This window comes from Sceloporus undulatus, chromosome 2 (genome assembly GCF_019175285.1).
Source record: "Sceloporus undulatus isolate JIND9_A2432 ecotype Alabama chromosome 2, SceUnd_v1.1, whole genome shotgun sequence".
NCBI classification, from domain to species: Eukaryota; Metazoa; Chordata; class Lepidosauria; order Squamata; family Phrynosomatidae; genus Sceloporus; species Sceloporus undulatus.
The window spans coordinates 278,504,661-278,530,255 of record NC_056523.1 but is presented as its reverse complement, the minus strand read 5'-3'; the positions used below and the strand labels follow the sequence as shown (position 1 = coordinate 278,530,255).

The 25,595-nt window shown below is 40.3% G+C and overlaps 1 protein-coding gene across 1 annotated transcript in view; it reads right to left on the bottom strand.

The window, feature by feature from the left end:
- FAM172A (family with sequence similarity 172 member A) overlaps positions 1-25,595 on the bottom strand; it is a 333,167-nt gene that overhangs the window by 288,873 nt on the left and 18,699 nt on the right. The window contains exons 4-5 of the mRNA XM_042447786.1: positions 21,438-21,538; positions 6,501-6,566 (exon numbers count right to left, since the gene is read on the bottom strand). Coding sequence (XP_042303720.1) covers positions 6,501-6,566; positions 21,438-21,538 — 167 coding nt within the window. The remainder of the gene's footprint in view (positions 1-6,500; positions 6,567-21,437; positions 21,539-25,595) is intronic.

Genomic DNA, 25,595 nt, shown 5'->3' with positions numbered 1-25,595 from the left:
TCAGGTTGCAGCAGTATGTCTGCAGTAAACAATGCAATAAAAGTTGATCTGGGAAATATTGGGATTACACTTTAGTCAACACTACTGTAGCTATCTGTGCCTGGATGCACGAGAAGCCATTACTGAACATGTATAAATAGTAAAACAGAAAAGAAGCAGAGATCAGGTAAACTTGTCTCACCAGCTCCCCACCAAAAGTTTTAAAAGCACAAGAGATCTATGTCTATGTAAGTCTGGCCACCAAAATGGAAATCATAAGAAAAACAGAGGCTGGTTGAATGTTGAAAGAAAATGTAAAGTGGACTCTCAGATAAAAAATATTTTTGGCTTAAGTATGCAAAGCTTATCTGGCCTGGTAGTTTCATTTCACATGTAAATATTGTTATTTCTGAATAAAACGTTTGCTGAAACGTTTTGAAGTATTTTTATTTTGTATTATTTCTGTCTATGTGAGTGTTGAATCCATGAAATTTTCCTGTCTTTATCTATCAAGTCCCCATTCATTCAGCGGGTCTACTCTAGTTGGGACTAAACATTGAAGTTACTATGGAACACCATGGAAAATCTGCTGATTCAACAGACTTCATCATCATAGTCAGTTTTGGCTTTCCTTTTACTTCCATATTTATTTATATTTCTGTTTTATAAAATAAATTAGCTTTTCAATTTCAATTGTATATAGAATTGAAATTATAAAGATAATTTAGGACTTCTTGTATATTCCTCCTTTTTGCCAGTATAGGACGCAAGGGAGTTCACAAGGTATACCAGTAAATTTTAGTTAACAAAGTAGATGTCTTTCTAGATATTACTCCTTTAACACACATTATCTATTTTCCTTGGGACTAAGAACTGGATTTGGGCTATAAGATTTTCCTGTCATCCTCTTCACATCCAGGGTTCTCCATATAGGCTGCAGCCACACTACAGAAATAATAGTCTGATACCACTTTAACTGCCATGGCTCCATGCTATGGAATTCTGGGATCTGTAGTTTATTATGCCACCAGAGTTCTCTGACAGAGATGGCTAAATGTCTCCAAAAAAGTACAATTCCCAGAATTTCATAGCATTGAATAATGGCAGTTAAAGTGGTGTCAAAATTGATTATTTCTGCAGCATTGATGCAGCCATAGTTGCCTAAATGATGTCTCAGGTTTCAGTCCTCCCAAATGAACCAGAAGGTTCCTGTGGGCAATCAACACTTATGCAAGGAAAAAAAGTAGACTATGGCCCGTTATAGTACTTACTGGGGACGTACTAGGGTTAGGCAAAGTGCGTGCCTTATGCACGCACCTAACCCTAGTACATCCCAGGACGTACAAAATGGCGGCGCCCGTTCCACACAGGGGCCGCCATTACAACGTCACGAACGCACCGTCTCAAAACGTGACATTGTCACGCCGCGTAAGGGCACATAGAGTGTCCTTTCCGCAGCGTGAGAAGGAGCTCCTTCCGCGATTTGCATTGCTGGCACAGCCTTTAGACAGCTATGCCAGCAACGCAAGGGAGAAAGGGGCCGAGCGGCCCCTTTCTCCTCCTCCCGGCCGCCATCGGATGTCCTTGGGGCATGAAGCCCCAAGGACACCCCTTTCCAGGCTGCGGGGAAGCGGTCTGGAAAGAGGCGGATTGGGGCCTCAGAGGTTGCCGCTCTGGAAGCTGAGGCCCCGATCCGGCGGGAAAAGCAGCACCTACAGGCCGCCCCAAATGGGCGGTCTGTAAAGCGCCTATGGTCCAAAATAAAGCCAGCATGTAAGTCATTGCCAGGCTGGGGACTTTCTGGTTCACCATGGAGAAATGATACCACTCACAATTACTAGGAAATAGTGTACTACCCCCCAAAAAGGACAGTAGGACAGACATGAATTTCTACTCTTATTTCTTGCCAAAAACTGATCTTACATCTTGTCACAAAAAATCAGCCTGAATGGTTGTATCTATTATAAAGAAAATTATCCCAAAGAAGAATCACCATCATCATATGAAGATGCATTTTCCCCAGTCTGGGACACAAGGCAGCTTAAATAATAAATAATAATAAAAACTTTATTTTTATACCGCCCTTCCGAAGATCAGGGCGGTTTACAGCATATTAAAACAATAAAACACATCATATACATCAAAACAACAAGGTTAAAACAATACACAAACAGAATAAAGCCCCATTAGCCTGTCCTCTTTGCCACAAAAGAGGAAGGGAGGCCCACTGGACTTTAATCGGGGAATGCATCCTGAAATAGAAAGGTTTTAAGATCCTTTCTAAATTGGGCCAGGGAGGTGGCCGAGCGGAGCTCAATGTGCAGCGTGTTCCAAAGGGCCGGGGCGACGATGGAAAATGACCTCCTCGTAGTGGAGGTCAACCTAGCCCCTGGCACCCTAAGTAGTTGCTGCCCAGATGTTCTGAGGGTGCGGGACGGATTGTACGGGGAGAGGCGGTCCTTCAGGTATCCTGGGCCCAAACCATTTAGGGCTTTATAGGTCATTACCAACACCTTATATTGTGCCCGGAAGCGAATAGGCAGCCAATGCAGATCTTTGAGCACCGGTGTAATATGGCTGGCCCTGGAAGTACCAGTGACCAGCCTGGCTGCCATATTCTGAACCAATTGTAGCTTCCGGGTTTGGTATAAGGGTTGCCCCATGTAGAGTGCGTTGCAGAAATCCAATCTCGAGGTTACCAGAGCGTGTACTACCGTTTCAAGATCCCTCTGGTCAAGGTATGGGCGCAGCTGGCGAATAAGCCGAAGCTGATAACAGGTGTTCTTGACCGTCGCATTCACCTGAGCAGTCAGGTGAAGCGACGAGTCAAGAAGCACCCCCAGACTGCGCACAGAGTCCTTCACAGGGAGCGTGACCCCGTTCAGGACAGGTGGAACTACCGCCATTCCTGGACCAGGGGAACCTATCACAAGTACCTCCGTTTTCTCTGGATTCAGCTTGAGTTGGTTTTCCCTCATCCAGCCCATTACTGACTCTAGGCACGCCACGAGAGGAGAGACGCCATCCTCAGTCACTGCATCAGTCAGAGACATAGAGAAGACTATTTGGGTGTCATCAGCGTACTGATAACCCCGCGCCCCATGTCTCCAGATAATCTCTCCCAGTGGTTTCATGTAAATGTTAAATAGCATGGGAGACAGAATGGCTCCCTGAGGGACCCCAGTTTTAAGGGCCCTCTCATCGGAGCACACGTCTCCCAGCTGCACCATCTGGGACCTCCCAGAGAGGTAGGACCGGAACCACTGGAGCGCAGTGCCCCCGATTCGCACCTCTGCCAGGCGCCCCAGAAGGATACCATGGTCTATGGTATCGAAAGCCGCTGAGATGTCCAAGAGCACCAACAGGGACACGCTTCCTGTCGATGCCCAGACGGAGATCATTGACCAAGGCGACCATGGCCGTCTCAACCCCGTAACCCGCCCAGAAGCCAGTTTGAAATGGGTCCAGATAATCCGTTTCATCCAAGACCGCCTGAAGCTGGATTGCAACCGCCCTCTCGATCACCTTCCCCAAAAATGGCAGCAGCGAAACTGGCCGATAATTATTATGAACCAGGGGGTCGAGGGAGGGCTTTTTTAGTAGTGGTTTTACAATGGCCAATTTTAATGCGGATGGAAATTGCCCTTCCCTCAAAGATGTATTAATAATCCGGCGTAACAATAAAGTTACCGCCGGTCCCCCCTGGGCCGCTAACCATGAGGGACAGGGATCGAGAGAGCAAGTTGTCTTCCGAACACTTCCGAGGATCTTGTCCACATCATCGGTACTTACCAACTCAAACTGATCCAGTTTAATGGAGTCCACGGAGGCTCTGGACGCCTCTACCCTAGGTTCTGCTTGAATGTCGGCGTTAAGACTTTCGCTTATGCGAGAGGTTTTATCCGCGAAGAAGTTATTAAATAGGTCGCAGCAGGCCTTAGAAGGTTCAAGGATCTGGTTCGGGGCAGGAGGAAGCTGAGTTAGCTCCCTGACCACCCTGAAAAACTCTGCTGGACGCGACTCCGCGGACGCGACACGAGCAGCATAGAATGAGTTCTTAGCTGCTCGTATCGCCTTAAAAGATTTAAACAATCAGCCCTCCTTATCCATGGATTCTTTATCAATAGATTCAACTATCCACAGCTTGAAAATATTCTGAAAATGTATAAATTAAAAAAAAAAAAACCAAACCCAAACCCACCTATTTTTGTTATTATATAAGGGACATGATTTATGCCACTGTATATAGTGAGACTTCAGCATCCGCTGACCCCTCCACCCTTTGGGGGCAGCTAGTGGCAGCTGGGTCTCTGAGGTAATTTATTATTATTATTAACCTTTATTTATGAAGCGCTGTAAATTTACACAGCGCTGTACATACAATCTTTTAGTTAGACGGTTCCCTGCCCTCAGGCTTAGGTAATGCTGGTATTTTCTCCTCCTCCCCATGAAATAGATTTGAGTAGTTTCATGTTGAGTCCCAAAGTTTACCCTTGACTTATCCATAACCTTGGCTCAAAAACTTGCGCTTGACTTACACACGAGGTCATGTATATGAATATATACAGTAGGCATTATCAAAGAGTCAGCTCTCTGTATCCACAGATTCAAGCATCCATTGCTTGAAAATATTCATCTCTTCCCCCACAAAAAGTTCCATAAACCAAACCTTGATTTTCCCATTTTATACGAAGAAAATCATTTTACTATGCCATTGTATATAATGGGACTTCAGCACCCATGGATTTTGGTATCCACAGGGCGGGGGGTATCTTTGAACCAAACCCCAATGGATACCAAAGGCCCACTGTACCTATGCCTTGTAAGATATTTAATGAATTAGCCATCATTCCGGAAATAGCCTTTACATTAATTATATTTGAACTTTTAAAAAGTCAACTTGTTTTCAAACTGCTGTATTTCATTAAGTGAAGCTTTCACTAGAGAATATATATAAGAAGGTGACACTTGTGCCCAATCACAGCTTATTGACAAGTCAATCTAGTTTACCATTTCTTTTTCATTATGTACAAAGCAATTTGAATCTTAACAATTTGCCTAGAGTTCTTTCAAACTGCTTATGGTCCATGATATTTATTTTACTATAAAAATCCATGTTAAAACTGCTATGTTTACAAAGCAAATTTACAACAAACTGGTATCAACTCAACACTATTCAATCATCATAATACACATTGTCATTGTGCTGGGCAGAAATGCTTGACTATCCTCTTCTTTCCTTGTATATTAATTTTCTTATTTTCGCTTTCTCCCTGTATTTTCTCTTTTCTGTTATATTTAAGTTAAATATGCCCCAAATAAGCTGTTACACACCACTACATTTTTCTGAACACATTTATCTCCACTAGGTTCTCCTGCTCTCATTTTACCTTACTCTCATTCAAACACATACACACAGACACTCAAAATCATAAAAACAAACATTTAAAATATCATTAACTCATAATGAAAAACAGATCTCAAAAAACCTTAGACATTTTACAATAAAAACATCTTTATGCATTTTTCCCTCAGAAAATCAGGATACAACCCTGCAAACTTTCTGCCTAGGCTTGTTGGGGTTACAAAGGAGTGCCCTGGGCCTTACTTTCCACTGGGGTTTGATTCTAGGACCCACCATGGATAACAAAATGCATGGATGCTCAAAGCCCATTATATACAATGGTCTAACAAAATGGTATCCCTTATATAAAATGGTAAGATCAAAGTCTGTTTTTTTGGAGTCAAAGGCTTTCATGGCTGGCATCCATAGTTTTTTGTGTGTTTTTCAGGCTGTGTGGCCATGTTCTAGAAGATTTTCTTCCTGATGTTTCGCCAGCATCTGTGGCTGGTATCTTCAGAGCTCTCAGCACAGCCTGAAAAACCCACAAAAAACTCTGGTTTTTGGAATTTATATATTTTTCAAAATATTTTCAAGCTGTGGATGGTTGAATCCAGGGATGCGGAGGGTTGACTCCATTCTTGAGTGGCTGGACAGATTATCACTATTAGTACTGTTATTATAGAAGGTATAAAGAAGTGCATTTTGGATATTCAAAGCTTGCTTCTTCCAAAGCTTCAGTGCTGTGCTGGAATCAAACCCAAACTTTTTGTTGCTGAAACCTTAATCTCTTCAAAGGGATTGTTTCCATTATTTTTAAATATTAATTTGGATTATTTCCACTTTTTATAATGTATGGATTACTGTAGTGTGGACAAACTGCTTCAGTGTTCCAGCAAGTCAGACAAACCTATTCTACTCCAAATCCTGGGTTTCTACACTATACCAACTGAGCATCCCTATAAGCTAGTTGGCTGTTTGTTTTTAACAGGAATTCTTTTTTCTCTTCTGTAGTTCTTTAGATTTAACTGAGAAATAGGTTCCACTTTGTTAAACTGGTTTTATTCTGAGTGTGCATAAGACTGCACACAAGTAGTCAGACCTATGTGTGAATTCTTTTCCTTTTGATCCTTCTCTTTATTTCTAAGGTATTGGGGAAATCGTGGTATATTTAACTTACCGGGACATACACTTTTTTCAAATGGCATTCCTCTTCTAGTAGTTCATATATATATTTAGTGATGATCTAGAAGAGAAAACAGTTATACAACACTACTGTAGATCCTTTGAGTACTTACATGAATATTTCATGGTGTTACAATCTTTAAAAATAATTATACAATATGTACATTATCCAGACACTTATCACAACTATAAGATACTTCATCTTCTGCTCATCAGAATTATGTGAATCAAAAGTAAGGGTAAAATATTTTTATATGATATATACACTTAGAGAAACATAACAGCTGTCTTTTGCTGAGAAATACTATCAAAACATTTTCAGTATACAGCTCACCTAAAACAATCTCCCTTTGTTACTGCTGCTCCAGTTCTGGAGCCACACTGACAGCAGATCTTTATTCAACTTTTATTCACTAGGCAAAGAAGGGGCAGGTCAAAGGTGCTCTTGAAAAAAACAAAAACAAATCTACCCAGCCTTCACTCAGTGGGAGTGAGAGTCTGACTGACTTCATGTTTTCCAAATGGAAAGCAAAGAAACAGTTATGGAGGAAAACATTTTAAAGATCACTTATGAGGTCTCTTTCAGTTGCAGTCATAATGCAAACTTACTGAAGCGTTCCCAGGCATTCTCAGATTACTGCAAATATTATGAGGTTTGAAATATTTCTAATGCAACCTTTAAATATGTCGTACAAATGCAGAGAATATAAATTCCTTCAGTAAGCAAGCACATGCATCGATTTTGTTCACAGAAGAAACTGAAAAATAAAGAGCACTCTGCTTCGGCTCAAACCTTCAGGAAGATCACTATGGCTGCACTTCTAAGTGAGAGCCAGTGTGGTGTAGTTCTTTGAATTCAGGACTACAACTATGGAGACCAGAGTTTGAATCCCTGCTTGGCCATGAAAGCCCACTTGAGCAAATCATACCACCTCAGCCTTAGAACTTATCTGTCCAAAAACACTGCAATAGAAATGACTTGAAGGCACACAACTTTAAGCTATTTTATATGAATTACATTCCATGCTGAAATTAATGAGGATTACACTAGGTGGCCAAGTTTACATTTCATATACACGACGAACTGAACAAAAGAGGAATCCCAGATAATGAATATCTATAATAGTAACAGGAAACCAGATTCTTCCTAAATACTTTGGACTACAATTCCTATCAGCACTAATGAGCATAGCCAATAGCTGGGGGTTTGGGGAATTCTAGGCCAAATATCTGGGTTAACTGCCTCAATCCATAACATCCTCTACAAAGATTTCCAAGAGCCTTAAAGGACACAAACTAAGAATTTGTTGAAACTGTTGAGCCATTTTAATTTTTTTCTTAACCTCACTCATTTCAAATCTGCAACAGAAAATCTTAACTAGAACACATTTCCCATTATAACTCAAGTGCATGTGATTACAACTTTCTTGGCTGTTGTATCAAACAGCTAAAGTTTTAAAGCACCATACTTTGCAGAAGAAGAAGAAAAAGAAAAGGCAGACTCCCCTAGCACTAGCTCACAAGCTCTAATTACTGCTGTCCCAGTGCAGGTGGCAATGTAAGCTAGCTGGTTAAATGCCAATGAAAAGTAAAACACTGCAAATGTGCAGTGTTTTTATGTACCTACATTTCTTTTGATTTGAAGACTATTCAGCACTAGATTAATAATATATGACCAGTCATTATTTTTCTTTGCAAGTAACTTTGATATAAATTAGATTTCCAGACCTTCACAATTGTATTTAAAAAAATCAGACATTTAGAAGAATACAACTACAACCAGTGATTTATTTTAAGACAGGTTTATCTCAAAAGAGTACGTTAGAAACAAGCACCCACTATAATTTTACCCCTGAGGTCTAACTGTTTAGGGTTCACTGAATTATCTTTCATTTTTATGAAAACAGTGAAGCAGTTAGATTTCTACAGTCCCAGAGATTGAGAGTGGAGAATCACTGAGGCAAACATAACAGTAATAAAAGATGCAAAATTTGTTTGTGCCAACTACCATCTAGCTTCTGGTGGAAAGCAAGTGCTGTACTTGCTGTTTAATAGTTTTATCCAAGCTACATCACACCGTTTGCACACCCTGTATACCCCGCACTGTAATTGGGGTTCCTGTATTTTCATATTTCATATCTGGAGCCAGCATGTTCTTAAGAAGTGATGACCTTTAGGAACACTAAATAAGGTTCCCAGAAGAAAAGAAGCATAAGCCCAAGGCATGTGGACAATCCAGGTAATAATACAATCAAGACTAATTTCTCCTTCCTTCCCCCAAGTCCTCTTCATTTCCTCTGACACCAAGAGACAAAGGTGATCTCATTGTACTAAAGTAATAAGCCTCTTTGCCTACCCCTTGCTGTGCTTCCAGTCAGCATTCCTATCTAGTCACCCTGTGGTTGTCCTGACCCAATCACTTTTTTGTCACCCTAATGTTAAAGCCATCAACCAGTCCAAAATCCCATTGTCAGTACCTGGGGAAAATGCCAAGTCTTCGTTACCTCACAAGATAGCCCACCCCAGAGAATAGTTTTCAGGTAATAAAATACTTGCTGCAATATGCATGTAGTTGCCCCAGGCTGTGCTCTATGTATGTTCCATGTCACCCTCAGACCTCAGTCTGAGCCACTCTTGCTTTCTGTGGTCTACTCTTCAGACAGGTAAATATCACCCTCCTTAAAAACCCCTCAGACTCCAGTATCCAATCCATATTTCCATTTCAGCGAGCTCTAAATGCTGTGTCTTTTGAGCTGCTATTGTGTGTGTGTGTGATTACACTCTGCATTTTTCTAAACAAAACCCTCTTAATTCACTCAAATCTGGAGTCCTCAGTTATTACTGGTATACACAGGTGACAATAATCCTACAGGTTGCCCAACCTCTTGCAAAGGTAATTTCCCCAAAATTTAAAGTAACACTGACATATTTGGTGGAAACACCCTCAGTCCCCCATCTGTGGATTACAATACAACATATGTCAGGCTACTGCTGAGAAGGAGCAAATTTGACACACAGCACAGTACAGAATACATCTGATGATGCATGATACAACTGGGTGATGGTGGTGATGAAGTATTTTACAGATTGGCCAGTTAACATATAATCTCAAATGCAGTTTTTGTCAAACTGTTTATTCTTCAGTTTTGTGAGTTACACAATATTTATATCTTCTATATTTAGATTTAATACAGCACCTCCTAAAGGATCAAGGAAGTTAATGGAGACCATATCTAAACCAACAACAGAATAAAAATTCATGATATTCACTGAAATTACCGTATTTTCCGGCATATAAGGTGACTCTTGAAGTCTGCCTTATGCGCCGGAATTATACCCCAAAGACAGATGAATGGCAAGGCCACCTCCCTGTCTCTGGGGTCCTTGCTGGGTCCTCTCCCAGCCAGCCGGCACTCGCGCCAGCTGGAGGGGGCCTCTCTAGAGTATCACTAGAGGCCTGAGAGGATTCTCGACAGCTGGGCTCTCACCGCCATTTTTTTCAAAAGGCGACGGTGGGGAAGCAGCTCCAGAGCCGGCCGGGCCAAGGCAAAGAGCCGACCCCTTGCTTCTCTGTGCCACCACCGCCACCGCCAGGGATCCTCCGATCCTCCAGAGGCTTCAGAAGTCCTCCTTGGAAACTGCTGGAGGAGCAGAGGATCCTGGGTGGTGGCAGCGGCTTCCGCGGAGGACTTTTAAAGACACTGGAGGATCAGAGGATCCCTGGTGGCGGCAGCACGGAGAAGTAAGGGGCCACCCTTTTACTCGGCCCGGCCGGCTCTGGAGCCACTTCCCCGCCGCCGCCTTTTGAAAAAAAATGGTGGCGAGCCCAGCAGCTGAGAATCCTCTCAGGCCTCCAGAGAGACCCCTTCCAGCTGGCGAAAGACCCCCTGAGGGCAGGCCAGAGATGCTGCCGGCGGGCGACGTGGGGGGGTCGTCTTGTACCCCCCGTTGCCTTATACGCCGGAAAATACGGTAGTCCCATACTCTCCACTTTACCCTTAATTCCAACTGTAAGCTCAAACATATGAACTTTAAAATACTTCTGAAAGATGTTCATGTATGGTCTTTTGCAAGCCAGTATTGAGATGCAGTTATATACTTAGCTTTGGTTCCATCTCCAAGAAATCTCATTATGTACGCATATGGAAATACAGATTTTCCAAAATAAAATAAAAAATTCAAAATCCAAAAAACTTCTAGTTCCAAGCATTTTGGATGAGGAATACTCAAGTATACAAGTAGAATAAGTACACTGTGACTAGCCCCCACATGACTGCAGGGACAGTACAAAGCCACATAAATGTGGAGTTGGGCCCATCACTGGGACAGACAAGAGGAGAAGAGCCTTATTTTTGGCTTCTTCAACACTGATGCATCATTCTGAAGGTGAAGGGTCAGCAGACAGATCTTTGTGATAGTTTTCTTTGGGGAAACTGAACAAACGTACCTTCCTCAAACATTTGGGGCTGATCAGCTGGAAGTGATGTCCTGGGCAAGTCTCTCTTGCCCTATCCTAAATATGCCCTTGTATAGGTTGTGCCCTTGAAGGCAGACAATAAATGTAATATGCAGATAGAAATTCTAAGCTAGGATGGTAGATATGAAACTGAGCATTGGGAAAAGCAGTATCTTACTCATTATCTTGGTCTATAAAATCCAGATGCACACACTGAGGATGGCTAAACAATGTTACTTTTACAGATCCTTAAGCTTACTATCAGAGTAATGGTGCTTTAACATTCCATTGTCTTGTGTTCTATCTCTTCAAATTATCTGAATCTCAATATTATAGTTCATATGAAAGAGTTACCCTCAAAAGGTGCTGAACAATACCCTATCTGAAAACTATACTACAAACCTACATATTCTCATCTTTACCCAAATATATGGCAGGCATATTCCTTACAAGCTTGCAAACACCATTAGATCTGTAACCTCCATATATACACTCTGGAAATAATAAATAACTACTACTCTAGCTAAAAAAGATATACAGTATATACAAAATTTACAGAATTTAAAAACACCAAAAATACTTCTGGTATGCAGCAATAAACATATTTTTCTCCTTTACTGTGGCAGATTATGTGGCAAAAACACAAGATATATTTCCAATATGACTTGCCCTGCACCAAGTTTCAAGTGGTGAAATTGACCCAAGGCTTGATAATATTGTTGTTATATTCTTGGGTTGAATAAGCTCTATTTTGACCCTGAAGTGACAAAGCTGCCAGAAAGTAAACATAAAAGATGCCATAGAACCTTCTGACGTACAAATTTTGGACTGCAACTTAACTAAGCACTGATGTCAATGAAAAATTATCCCATAAGTGCATAAGAGTTACATGACTTTTCCAAAGGATCCTTTTTTTTTTTTTTTTTTTTTTGGAAGACAGGGATTGGAAAGAAGAAAAAGAAAATCAATCAGTGGTTGCATATGAAAGTGTCAGTGTGTATCAGAAAACCGTGCTTCAAAGAATGTTGACTGCCCACAGTTGTCTGCATGTTAATTGTAAGACAGTAGGCTTCATGCTCCCACATATAACTCACAAAAGCAACTATCAAGGACTAGAATCTACTCAATTAGCCATGCTGCCATAAAGTAAAGTCCACCCACATGGGGCAAATTTACTCAGAATGACCTTTTCCTACTCCCCAAACCAACTGTATCAGTGATACTCCGAGTAGCAAGATCTGTAACTTTCCAGTTATAAGACGTTGAGAGGGGGGACCACTTCGTGAGGTGTTCTTTACTTTCTCCCCATCTCGAACTGCCCTGGTTCAAGGTATCAACTAAAACCTGAGTTACTTTTCTATAATTAAGAGGTAAACAACTGTAGTCTTCCAAATGTTCTTGGCCTACAGTTCCCATCAGCTGCAGCCAACATAGCTATGGCGAGGAAAAAATATGGCCACAGTTGGCCATCCCATTTTTGAATTCTCTCCTTAGTTTAGGGAAACTTACTCTAGTCGTATTTGCTTAGACATGCTGTTTTGTATGTTTACCATTATAAAATCAAGCCTCAGTTTCATACATTTTTCTCCACCAGCACAGCAACAAGGAAATCTGAAATTTCTACTGACTTTTTATACACTAGTGTGAACTGTGGTTCAGTTCACACTAGTGAACTGTGGTTATTCTTATTTATGTGGATAGCCAGTTCATAATATGTGATTTAAAGTAGGATTGTTGCAGTTACCCACACTTAGGGCCCAAACAGACAGGCCAAAATAAAGCTGCTTCTGGTCACATTGGAGGTATGCTATTTAAATGACACATGGATCTTAAGAGACCTGAAGGGGCACCAAAGCTACGCTGCAGTCCTTAGGACTGGAGCATGGCTTTGGCGTGGCTTCCGACCTCTTAGGACGCATGCATCATTTAAACAGCATACCTCCAAAATGACCCGAAGCAGCTTTATTTTGACCTGTCTGTTCGGGCCCTTAAAAATCCAAGTAGTTTGTCCAGGTTCAGATGAAATGACAGCTGTAGTTAATCTAAAATAGAAGCAAAAGCCTCTGAACTTATGTTGGAGAAGGCCATGGATGTACTAAACCCTCAAGCTGATTGCTGCTCATTCTCACAGTATTAAACTATGGATAAGCATTATATCTAAAACCAACTGTACGTATTCCCTGTACCTCACTGGCTGCTATTAGGGAGAGCAGAGAAAAGCAAAACATGATGATGTTAAAGTATGAGACACAGTACAGAGGGATATATGAGTGAATGAGAAGTGATAGATGTGTTTTTCCCATAAAATGTTATTTCAACCTATAACACAAATCTCAATGAGACTTGGTTATCTCATGCAGGTTAAGCATAACTTGAACATTAAGCACAATTTGTCATCTATAATTAACACCAGCAAGGCATTTTACTAAGATTTATCTTTTAATGTTAGTTGGGGTCAATAAATTTTGCTCCAATTGTGTCCTACAAAATAACTTAAGGACATAATAGAACAGGAACTCTAGCAGCACTTTCAATAGGCAAGCTTCCCCACCCCCCACTACCATTCTGTCTCCCTCACACAGCCATTCCACAACTAGCTCTGTACCATCTGCAGCCAGATGCCTCTGCTCCCAGGCAATCCTAGAGCTATGGAGGCTTCAGCTGCTGCAGCAGCAGCAATGTTGCCTTATTTAAATTGTTAATTTTTTTAGTATGCTAGTAAATTATTCTGAATAATATATAAAAGAATTTGAAATCTATAGTTCTGAAAACGTTTCAGCTCAGTGACATTATGCGATAAAGAGATGTAACCCTGTTGTAAAACAAGCCCCCCAATGTTTAATAGAAAAGAGCTAGCATAAACAAAATATTTGGTGAAATGATTCCAAAACCACTACAACCTTTTAGAAAGCCATCTAAAATCCAAGTGTTGCTGTCCATTCTCTTGAAAAAGATACCTCCATCTGTTTTCCTGGCACTCTTCCTTGGAAAGAAAAAAGTACAGTACTTCATTTTCAAAAACTGACTTTTAGAAATCATATATATATTTCTGCTGTTGGACTGTTCGTCCTTCCTTTCCTATCTTCCCTCCTTCCCTGATTGAGAGTTGTTACAACTGCAATTATTCAATACTTCTTGCCAACTTAATAACAGTAATTTTTGCATACTACAATGAAATTGCAGATCATCCAACTACAGTATGGCTGTACCAACTGATAGGTAAGAGCTAATTCCTTTTCACTCATATTTACATTCTTCATGTTGACATTTAAAATAAGATACTTTGTATCTACCATTTCTTTACTGAAATCTCACTAGCCTTTTATAACCTCTCAAACACTAATAACAAGGAAGCTTCTATTAGCATCACTGTGTTGACAGCGACTATCCAGTGTTTCACAAACAAGATTTTCCAGCCTTGCCTCCAGATGCCAGGGACTGAATCTTAGACCTTCTGCACAGAAAGCATGTGCCCTGCCACTTAGCAACTGTCTTGATAGCCAAAGGAAAGTTTGCTTATTTCACTTAAATGATCTCTCAGAACTAATGACAACAGGAGAACATGAATTCCAATATAGCTCACTAGTAAAAGAATGAAGAAAATCATGTTAATTCAAAGATAAAAAAGCAACAACAAAACCCCCAAGGATGATTAACTAATGACAATCTACTAGCTGTCAAGGTTGTAAGCAAGTTCTGAAACAACTATTGTATACTATCAAATTGTTCCAGTTCAACATCTAAGAAAGTTTACAGTTATAAGAATGAAAGTAGAATAAAAAGGTGTATTTGAAGTATTCTGAGCATCAGTAATTTCATAAATACCAAGTACATTATTGCTTAGATTTCGATCTTAGCAATTAAAGTTTTCCCATTTCTTTCACTCCCACACTCCCTACACATATACAGTTGACCCTCCATTTTCGCGGACTTGGAGTCCGTGTCCCTCGGAAATATATGAGGGGCAAATGGAGGGTGACACAAAGGGGCACGTGCCCGATGCACATGCATGGCGGCACAAACAGGAGTGTGCCACCATTGGAGTCAGTAGGGACTCCAATATTGGCAATTTTCCATTTTTGCAGGAGGGGTCGTAACAGATCCCCGTGAAAATGAAAGGGTGACTGTATACACACTCACAGATTACCTTAATCATATATCAAAAAGGTGTGAATTCAATATATCAGTCATACTATTCCTCTCATGTTGATGTAAAATGTAACCTACATTGTTCTTTCTGCAAACAGTAAATCTGCAGTTATACATTATCTTTAACTGCTATAAACAGCCACATGACTGAACTGTTTAGCTACACTGATCTTTAAATCTACTGCATATAAGCCCAAAATGCAGCACAGTCACAGTTTGTTACATATATAGACACTGCTCTGTGGCTCAGGTAATTTGTGTAAAAAATCTCACTATAAGTTCTTATTATTTTCAACATGACATCCAAACTCCTTTCACAGTGTGAAGTCGAAGGCTTTCATGGCCAGCATTCATAGTTTTTTTGTGGGTTTTTCGGGCTATGTGGCCATGTTCTAGCAGAGTTTCTTCCTGACGTTTTGCCAGCATCTGTGGCTGGCATCTTCAGAGAATGTTTGCCTGGAAAGGACTTGGCTATATAGATTGTGTGATCTGGAAAGGCAGGAGTGATTTGCATGTGTATTATTGGTTGCTAATGGCAGTCCTCAGGGTGTAAGGGTCTGCACAAGAGGACTAATGTCTGCTTAATTAGTGCTCATTGTCTGCTGGGAAACCCCTGACCCTGGGAGATTCCTCATTTGCATTTGTCTTTATCTTGCTATCTTTCAGGACTGGTAGCCAAACCTTGTTTACTTTAAGGGATTCCTCTTTCCTGTTGAAATTGTCCAGGTGTTTGTGGATTTCAGTGGCTTCCCTGTGCATCCTGACATGGTAGTGGTTGGCATGGTCCAGAACTTCAGTGTTTTCAAACAGTATTTTAGGCACCAAGATGGTTTGTGGCATGTTCTGCTACTGCTGATTTTTCTGGCTGGCCCAGTCTGCAGTGTCTCTCGTGTTCCTTGATTCTTGTTTGCACACTGTGTTTGGTGCTCCTATGTAGACTTGTCCGCAGCTGCATGGTATGTGGTAAACTCCTCCGGCTATGAGAGGGTCTCTTTGGTCCTTGGCTGAGCGAAGCATTTGCTGGATTTTCTTCATCGGTTTGTGAACCATTTGAAGGTTGTGCTTCCTCACCACTTTGCCTATTCTCTCTGTGACTCTTTTGATGTATGGTAAAAATACCTTCCCTTCGGGTGACTACAGTGGATCCTTGTTATACGCTGGGGTTTGGTTCCAAGATCCCCCGTGTATAACAAAATCCGTGTATGCTCAAGTCCCATTAAGTATAATGACATAGCAAAATGGCGTCCCTAATAAAAAATGGAACATCAAGGTAAATTTATACTTTTTTGGAACATTTTCAAACCGTGTATGCTTGAATCCGTGTATAAAAAATCCGTGTATAAGAAGGGCTGACTGTACTTGTCTTCACTCCTCTGGGTTTTTCTGCGCTTTTATTGACTGGTGAAGATTGTTTCAAATACAAATGTTTTGTTGCTTCAGTGTGGCCTTCATACATCTATGTTATAAATGACCCTCACTTAAATATGCATTTAGGCACATTAGCTCTCTGTTCTACTAAGAGGTTTAAATAGCTACTGAATTTCTATAATTGTTTTATGGAAGACTTCAAATATTAGCTGCTAAACATATTCTTAACTACATTCCATTAGCAGAAAGAGAATTATACACAGACTGAGCATCCCTTATCCAAAATCCTTGGGACCAGAAACATTTCAGAGCTGGTATGTTTTAGAATTTTGGAATACACACCAAGAAAAACATGATGGTGTGATTGTCTTAGCGTTGCAGTAGGTCAACAATTACTTGAATGAACATAACAACAACAACAACAAATTAGCACACTGTACATTATTTGCGAGGCTGGAGAGAGATGAAAAGATCTGTGAAATGGTAGGAGACATGGATTTGTGCTGAGCACTATGCTCAGATTTCCACAATTTCATAGATCCTCAATCTCTCTTCAAACTTGTGACTTTTTGCTACCTGCCTCCCACTTCTGCCTTTGAGGTGGCAGCAAAGGCACTCCTGCTCATTCATCTCTGTCCAGCCTCATTTGTCCATTCCTTGAATATGAGACATGGGGCTGGAGAGAAGCTGAGGATCTGAGAGGTCAACAAGCAAGTGTGTCAAAGCTGTCTCAAAGGCAGAAGTGGGCAGCTGGTGCTTGGAGGATTTCAGATTTCCAAATTAGGGGTGCTCAACCAGTACGTATTTGTAAAATGCATCTAGAACCAGTGTGGTGTTGTGATTTAAATGCTGGACTAGGACACTGGGAAAACGGAATTCAAATCCCCATTTGGCAAGTCACACTCCTTCAACCTCAGAGGAAGGCAAGGACAAACCCCCTTCTGAACAAATACTGCCCAAAAAAACCCATGACAAGTTTGCCCTTGGGATGCCATAAGTGAGAAATGACTTGAAGGCACTTAAGAACAACATCATCAAAAATATATCTGTTGGACAGCTTGGGGTAATGTAGGTATTTCCCAAACTGACATTTCATTATCAAAATCAACATCTGGGCAATACCTTTATTAGGACAAATCAAAGTAACTTTAAAGTATGGGAAAGATTTTGAATTCTCCAAAATTCTTCACCAGGCAAATTGGGGGGTGGGGGGGGGAGAGGAAAGAGAGAAGAAATAGAAAAGTCAAAAAATTTGGTGAGTGCCTGTGGCCTGAGATTTAGGCCTGTCTTAAAAAGCAGGTATACAGCGGGGATTAGATTGGTAAACATATTAGTCAGTAGTGCATTCTGGGACAAAGTAAAAATGATTTTGCCCCATTTCTGAAAGCATAAAGGCCACCCAGAGCTTAGATCTGTTTCTTGCCATGAAAGAAATGCACAGGATCTAGAGTCAAGCAGAACTCTAAAGTTTTCTACCTTTGTGGAATTTTGGATGGACCTAACAAAGTTAAGACAGATAACTACCCGCCCTGGCACATGCCTCTCACTGGGCCTTGGAGGTCCACCCCCAAGCATTTTTTTTAAAAAGAAAACTGTAAAAGCCCTCCCTTGTATCTTCTATGGGCCATGGAGGCAAATTCTCCAAGGTTTTGGGGGCCCATTAACTTGTCTAGGGCCAGGTGAGAATTTGCGCCAATTAGAAAGTGTCAAGAAGTAACTTCTTGTTCTAGAAAAGGATTCCTTCACCCTAAAACAGAATGAGGTGGGTTCTAAGCCTAGTAAAATTGCTCCCACAAACCCCAGAGGGAAATGGGGCTTTCTCATTAAAAATATCAGATGAAGGTATAGGGGTGCTGGCTAAGTGGGATCCTTGGGGACCCCATGCAGATCAGAGATCCACCCCTGTAATACAGATATTATCTGTCTGCTGACTTTGGATACTTTTCTCATGGTTCAACATGACTTTCTTTGTTTTTAAGTTATATTATCAGTTTTCAAAGTAAATTTACTGCATGAACAGCTGATATTTTCAAATGTAAATTTCTCACATCATCACATCTGAAATACAGTGGTGCCCCGGGATACGAAATGATCGCGTTACGAAATTTCCGGGGTACGAAAAAGTTAGATTGGAAAAAACTGTTCCGGGTTACGATGTTTTTTTTCGGGTTACGAAATTTATTTCGGCGTGAAATTCAAACGCAAAGCGCAGCTAGCGGCTTTCCAGCGCTAACGGAAAGCCTTTTCGGGTTGCGAAATTATCGGGTTACGAACGGAGCGGCGGAACGAATTAATTTCGTAACCCGAGGTAGCACTGTATAGTTGCGTTCAGAGATTCTAAAATTCTGCAGTGTGTGTGTGTGTGTGTGTGTATACATACACCTGTCTTGAGCTATAATCCTACAAAGCACAGCCCAGTGAACATAGTAGGATTTACTGTATATACTCATGTATAAGTCTAGAAATGTTAGTCAAAAAAATTGATCCAAAAAACCTGAGCCAAGTTATACCTCAGTCAACGTAATTACTGTACTTTAACTCTTATAAAAAAGGAACCATCCCCTGATGAAAGGCAAGAGTATAATCTGTCCTGGAAGAATTGACCTCCCCTCAACACTATTATCCTTCCAGCTTTTAGAACAGGGGTAGGCAATCTTTTTGAGCCGGGGACCGGGTTGCTGTCTCTCAGACAACTGGGGGGCCGAATCCAACAAATAAATAATTAAATAATTTTTTTAAAAAAAATAAATAAATATATAAATAAACCAGGACAAATGTAGGACAACATTTTCAAATGGAAGACACTTTTTTTAAAAAAATGGAGGACACGTGAAAAAATTTGCTGATTTTTTTTAAAAATGTTAATATAAATGCATGTTTCTGAGGCTTCTATAGACAATTGCCCCCCAAAGGCCCCGCGGCAATCGGCGGCAGGACCAGCGGGGGCCGGTTCCAAGGCCTCGCCGGCTGCATCCGGCCCGCGGGCCGCAGGTTGCCTACCCCTGTTTTAGAGTGAGCACAAACAGTTATGCCTGCTGGAATTTTATAAATTTGCTGGCATTGTTTTCCTTTGCTTCAGTTTTTAGATCCTTTGTTACATGCCCCTAAGTTTTACCCTCAAGTGATCCATGGGTCATATCAAAATCCATAATTCTGACCCCCCAAAATGCCTTCGACTTCTACATGAGGTCAACACATGCTCCTAAATGTTTTGTATTAATTTTCACTGCTTGTCTGCTAACTTTCAAGAATTTCATTTACCGTATATTTTGAGAAATATCAGCAAAGTAGGAAACCACTGTTGCTCTTTCTAAATTTTTGACTGTAGCTACAACAGCAAAGAAAAGGCATATGTATATACAGGGAAATTTTTGTTTTAAAATAATCCATGACACATTAAACCAAGCCAAGGTGGGGAAGCGGGGAGCTTGCCAATGCCTAGCTATCATTGCTATAATCTTTATATAAGGGGCTGGCTGATGTGAGAAGTGCTTGCGACATGATTTATATAAGAGAACAGGATTCTCCTATCATGTTCTCACCACAAATACAGGAAGCTGTAAAAGAATGTACTGAATAGAGGATAGCTAAGCATTAGCAAGTTTCCACTGCCAATAAATAACCTTTTCTTATACATTGGATAAATTGACAGTAAGTTTTTTCTTTAAAAAATAATTTAGGTTTAATGCAAGATCCATAATAAGTTGCATAATATGCTGGACATAGAATCATAGAGTTAAAAGAGACTACAAGGGCCATCCAGTCCAACCCCTTGTCATGCAGGAAATCTCAGTCAAAGCATACCCAACAGATGGCCATCCAGCCTCTGCTTGAAGACCTCCAAAGAGGCTCCACCACTCTCTTAGGGAGTTTGCTCCACTGTCAAACAGCCCTTACTGTCAGGAAGTTCCTCCTAATGTTGAGGTGGAATCTCTGTTCCTGTAGCTTGCATCCATTGTTCCTGGTCCTAGTCTCTAGAGCAGCAGAAAACAAGCTGGCTCCCTCCTCAAAATGGCATCCCGTTAAATATTTAACAGGGCTATCATATCACCTCGTAACTTCTCTTCTCCAGGCTATACGTTTCCAGCTCCCTAGTCGGTCCTCATAGGGCATGGTTTCCAGACCCTTCACCATTTTAGCTGCCCTCATTTATACATGTTCCAGTTTCTCCACATCCTTTTTGAATTGTGGTGCCCAGAACTGGATGCAATATTCCAAGTGGGGCCTGACCAAAGCAGAATAGAGTGGCACTATTACTTCCCTTGATCTAGACACTATACTTCTATTGATGCAGCCTAAAATTGCATTGGCCTTTTTAGCTGCCGCATCACACTGTTGTAGTCTGCTTGGACTCCCAAATCTCTTTCACACGTCAATATAAAATGAATTTTTATATCCCCCCCGCCTCCAAAAAGGTCACTTACAGTATATCCACCAAGAAAAAACTACAAAGAAAGCACCATGCTACTCAAGATGTTTTTAGAATCCAAAAAGGAAAAATAAAATCCTGTCAATATTTTATTCTTATGTTAATGCGCTTCCTGTTAATATATTAATTTTTTTTGCACAAATAGTATCTGTGTGTAGCTAAAAAATGATTATACTTAAAGAGACAAGCCATTCTAAATCTATTTGTAAATGCTGCAATATAAGAACAGAGTTCTGCCAACAGAGTTACATCAACATTTTGTACCAGACAAAGCTTGTCTGTTCATTTGGTACCTTGTAGCTAACTATCTGCCCATATCAGATTGTATGGCAACAAATTCAGAGGAGGGCAACAATTTTCTTTATACATCAGATCACTTTCTTCTTATAAGGTTTTCAATTCTAGAAACAACTTAGAATAATGTCTCCTCCAACATTTAATTTTACAGAATGCTCCTAATAAGTTACACAAAAAATGGGCATGTGGACCTATACTACAGACAGTCATTATTTTTGGTACAGAATATCTACCTCTCCAAGAGCTTCATAGCGCTTTTGGTTCCATCTATGCAAATCTTCACGGTAGTTAAACACAAATGGGTCTCCAGTTTTTATATGCCTTAACTGCCCCTCTAGGAAAAAAAAGAACATTATATTTAATATACAAATGTACAAAATAACATAAAATATGATCTATGATGAACACAAATAGTATTCCACTCTTCTAAATTAAGGATTGGGATCCTGACAACTGACTAGGAGGACTTTCCTGACTATCCTACCTAGTGAAAAAACTGGTCAACCAGAGGTGGGAAAGCGCATGGTGACAGTGGTAATGGTAGGAGAACAGTGATCAGCCAAATTCAGACAGAATCGCCGTGCAGAGCACAAGGGGATTCTATAAAGGCAGTCCTCTAATGTGAAGCTTCCTCTATGAGCTTTTCTCAAAAACCAACACTGCAATTGTATTCAAAAACAATGTACAATATTCCAATGTAAGAATGCAATTTCTAGTTCAGATTTTTAACAGGATGCCACAGAGAATATAAAATGCTTTAAGGGAGAAAAACCCAATTAATTCTTCTGAGTTTCTAAATTTGTAATTAAAGCAGAATATCTTCATATATAAAACTTGATAATCAATAATGTACCTCTGACCTCAAAAGTAGTAAAAATTTCATAAATACTCTGGATCTAAGATTACAGTATTATTTCCCCAATACTACTGTGCCATTTGGTAATGAGCACAATGTGATGTGGTTTTCTCCTACATCTATGTATTTTGAGAACATATTTGTGAAGCAGTTAGTCAAAATCTTTACTTTCCTGGCAAAATGAACTCACAAAGGGGAACAAGTTCAAGCCAAAGTGGAGCTGTCTCAAGACTGGGACCACTGTAGCACTAGATCACTGATTGCAAAAGACTGCCCCTCTGGGGCCATTGGGAAAATCAAGTGGGGGGGGGTTTGAGGGAAAAGGAGGCAGCAGAGGGGCAGTGAGGAAAATGGAAGTGACAGGGAGCCTTCAATTAAAGTATTACTGGGGGGTTGAGGGAAAAGGAGACAGCAGGGGGGTAGTGAAGAAAATGGGGGTGACAGGGAGCCGTCAGTTAAAGTATTAGCATGCAAGGAAGACAAGGGGAATCAGTAGCCTTTAGGACCATGGTGGGCATGGGGTTGGTATGAAACCTCTGTTTTAAAGGTCTTTTAGAACCACTGCACAGCCTTGTTGATTGCAAAGGCCACCATGGGTGAGAAGCTTCTTGTTCACTGCTCAGCCAGCCGCTCTGCTCTCAGGGTGACCAGGTGCAAAGGGAGCAATGACTGAGATTGCTTGTTTTGAATTTGCAGTAGAACAGTAAACCTGATATCAAGAAATAGGTGCTTGGGGGTACTATGGTTGTCACTGAAGAGGAAAGAGGGTGGTAGCTTGAAAGTCTGGCTACCACTGTATCAGAGTATATCATCTTTTGTGCACATTATAACTATTTTACATGCATGAAAGTTTTATCATCTAAATATAAAAATAACTTAACAGAAAGTTAATAAGTTGACAAGAACATGAGAATAGCCATGCTGGGGTTCAGACCACGAAACTATCTTGCCCATAGTGGCTCGCAGAAACCACCAGCAGGACATGAGTGCAGTGTACAGATTGTATAACAGGTCTAACAAAATGTAAAGCTGGCATTTGGAAGCATGATGCCAGATGATCTTAGTCCACTGTTGGCTCCGCAAAAGAAACATTTTTTTGTTCAAAATATTATTAAGATTGAATACATCGGGGTAATTTATTCAGACTGTCTTTTATCACCAAGTCCTGAAATATCTGACCATAAAAGCAGTTTATTATCAGAAACTGACATCAGCAGGAAAAAAAATACATTTTCTTGCTGTGTGTGTGTGTGTGTGTGTGTGTGTGTGAGAGAGAGAGAGAGAGAGAGAGAGAGAGAGAATGAATTAGCATAGAAAATTCTAAGGTCTCCAAAGAAAAATGGGAACTTCATGCTCACTGCAGTATCACTGCCTGCAAATCTACTTATAAAATAAATGGTTTAGCTTTTTCAGCCCTACTGCTACTTCAGTTTCAGTGTGCTTTTTCCAGTTACAAACCTCCAGGGAAATGTGCTCCTCCACTTTATATCCAGTATGTTTCACTATGCCTTTCTTCATAGAATGATTACACTCTATGTTTCTTCCAAGCCTTCTAACTTTTAAAATTCTATGCTCAGTGTCTATGCTCATTTTAAAGGCTGGTTATTGGTGAAGTTTCTTTCTCCCTAAGGAAATCATAGTACATCGTCTAGTAAGAACTGTAGTGTATTTTCAAATACTCTTTAGTTTAATAGAAATAACACCTGCTAAAAATGCATTACTGCTTTGTAAATCAGAATAACAGGCACACCTTCCCTCAAAATACTGAAACATAAGTGATATGAAAAAGCATTAGTACAAATGTAAAAAAAAATCCAGCCATATATCTCAATCTGAGGGCAATAGGATCAAGAATTTATTCAACATTAATCTAACCATGTCTATCAAATATAAGAATGATAAAACTCTTTTAATACTTCACTTGCATACATTCATATTCAGATTTCAGAACATCCTCTTTAGCAATCAAATGTGCATTATTAAATGCGCAGTCTAGAAAGGAGTCTGAGATTGTACTGCTCTAAAAATAAGAAGTAGAAAAGTAAGAGTTGAACTGCTACTTTCAAAGAGCATCACTTTGATGACATTTCTTAGTTTCTAAGTAGCTTCCTATGAAAGCCACCAGGGTATTGAAAAGCTAAGTGTTGTATAAGTGACTACATTTAAAGAAAAGCTTTTCCTCCACAAAACTGGAAAGTACAAGATAGCTTTAAGAAACTAGAAAGTTTTTAATACAGGCTTTTATACAGATACAACTACTTCACATCTGTAGTAATATATGCATCTCAGCAGTCTGTCCACATATGCATTTAGTACAGAGCTGCCAAGGGAAACTGTGCAGGAGCTTGAGTAAGCTCACATCATCCTAGCTCATGAAAGATGTACGCCTCCACATACAGACCACATGAATCCTATTTTTCTCCATTTCTTTTTGTCACCACGCTAAAATTCAAACTATAAACTTTGCTCCCAAATGACATCTAAGTGATATAACCTACATACTACATAACACCTATGAGCACAGCTGTCTACTACAGTATGCACCATGTCTCTGTTGCTTTTAGAAGTTCAATAATAAATCACGTTACATTAAAAGGTTTTAAATTACCATTCTTAGAAATTGCTAAATTTCTTTTCTTTTCTTGAAAAAAGCAGCTATAGGGGCCATCAATGTGTATGAAGATTGTTAAGGAAGGAGATTTAACTCTCCATTTCTGTTCTTCTCGGGGGGGGGGGGGTCCTCTTTTGTCTTTCACAGAAAGGTATGCAGATACTAAAGCTATACAGCAGAACTTTATAGTACTTAATTAGAAATTAGTTACACTGTATTCAGTGGGATATACTACCAATAAAGTCCATTTAGAACTTTAGCCTTGGTCGTGGAACTTGGTTACAGCGTGGTATAACATCCTTGAAATAAGGAATATAATATCAAGAGATCATATCTTAATGCACAGTTTTGCTTTTGACTTAGGCTCAGTAGTTCAGAGTTCTCTCAGGTGCAAGGGAGGCTGTCTTAGGGTAGATAACCTCAGTTATTGAGCTGCACTTTCTATTTTATCCCTTTAAAACAGGGGTGATACCCATCTGACTCTCTTGCGATTGCAATTCCCAGAATTCATCACCATAGCTAGGCTAGGCTGCTAGGAGTCCACCAAGATCTAGAGGGCCACATAGTTCCTAGCCCTGCTTAGAAGCTGGTGGCTAATGGCTTTTTTTTTCCCTCAGCAAAGGAGTGTTTCCAGCTGAAGACTGTTCAAAATTTATTCTTATAGGCCAGACCTGGCTTTGTCTTTCTTTTTCTCAGAGCTTGGAAAGTTTTTTTAAAAAAATAATAATTTCCCCCCTTTACTTGCATTTAGGAAGTAATTACTGGTTAACAGTTAATCTGTTTTACACTTCTCTTTCCACTGCATTTTTTTAAAGGGAGAGAGACAGACAGACATAAGCATGACAAGAGAAAATAATAAAACCTGAACATTTCCAGCAACAGCAGCTGAAAATGCCCTTTAAAAGTCACAACTGACAGTAATTA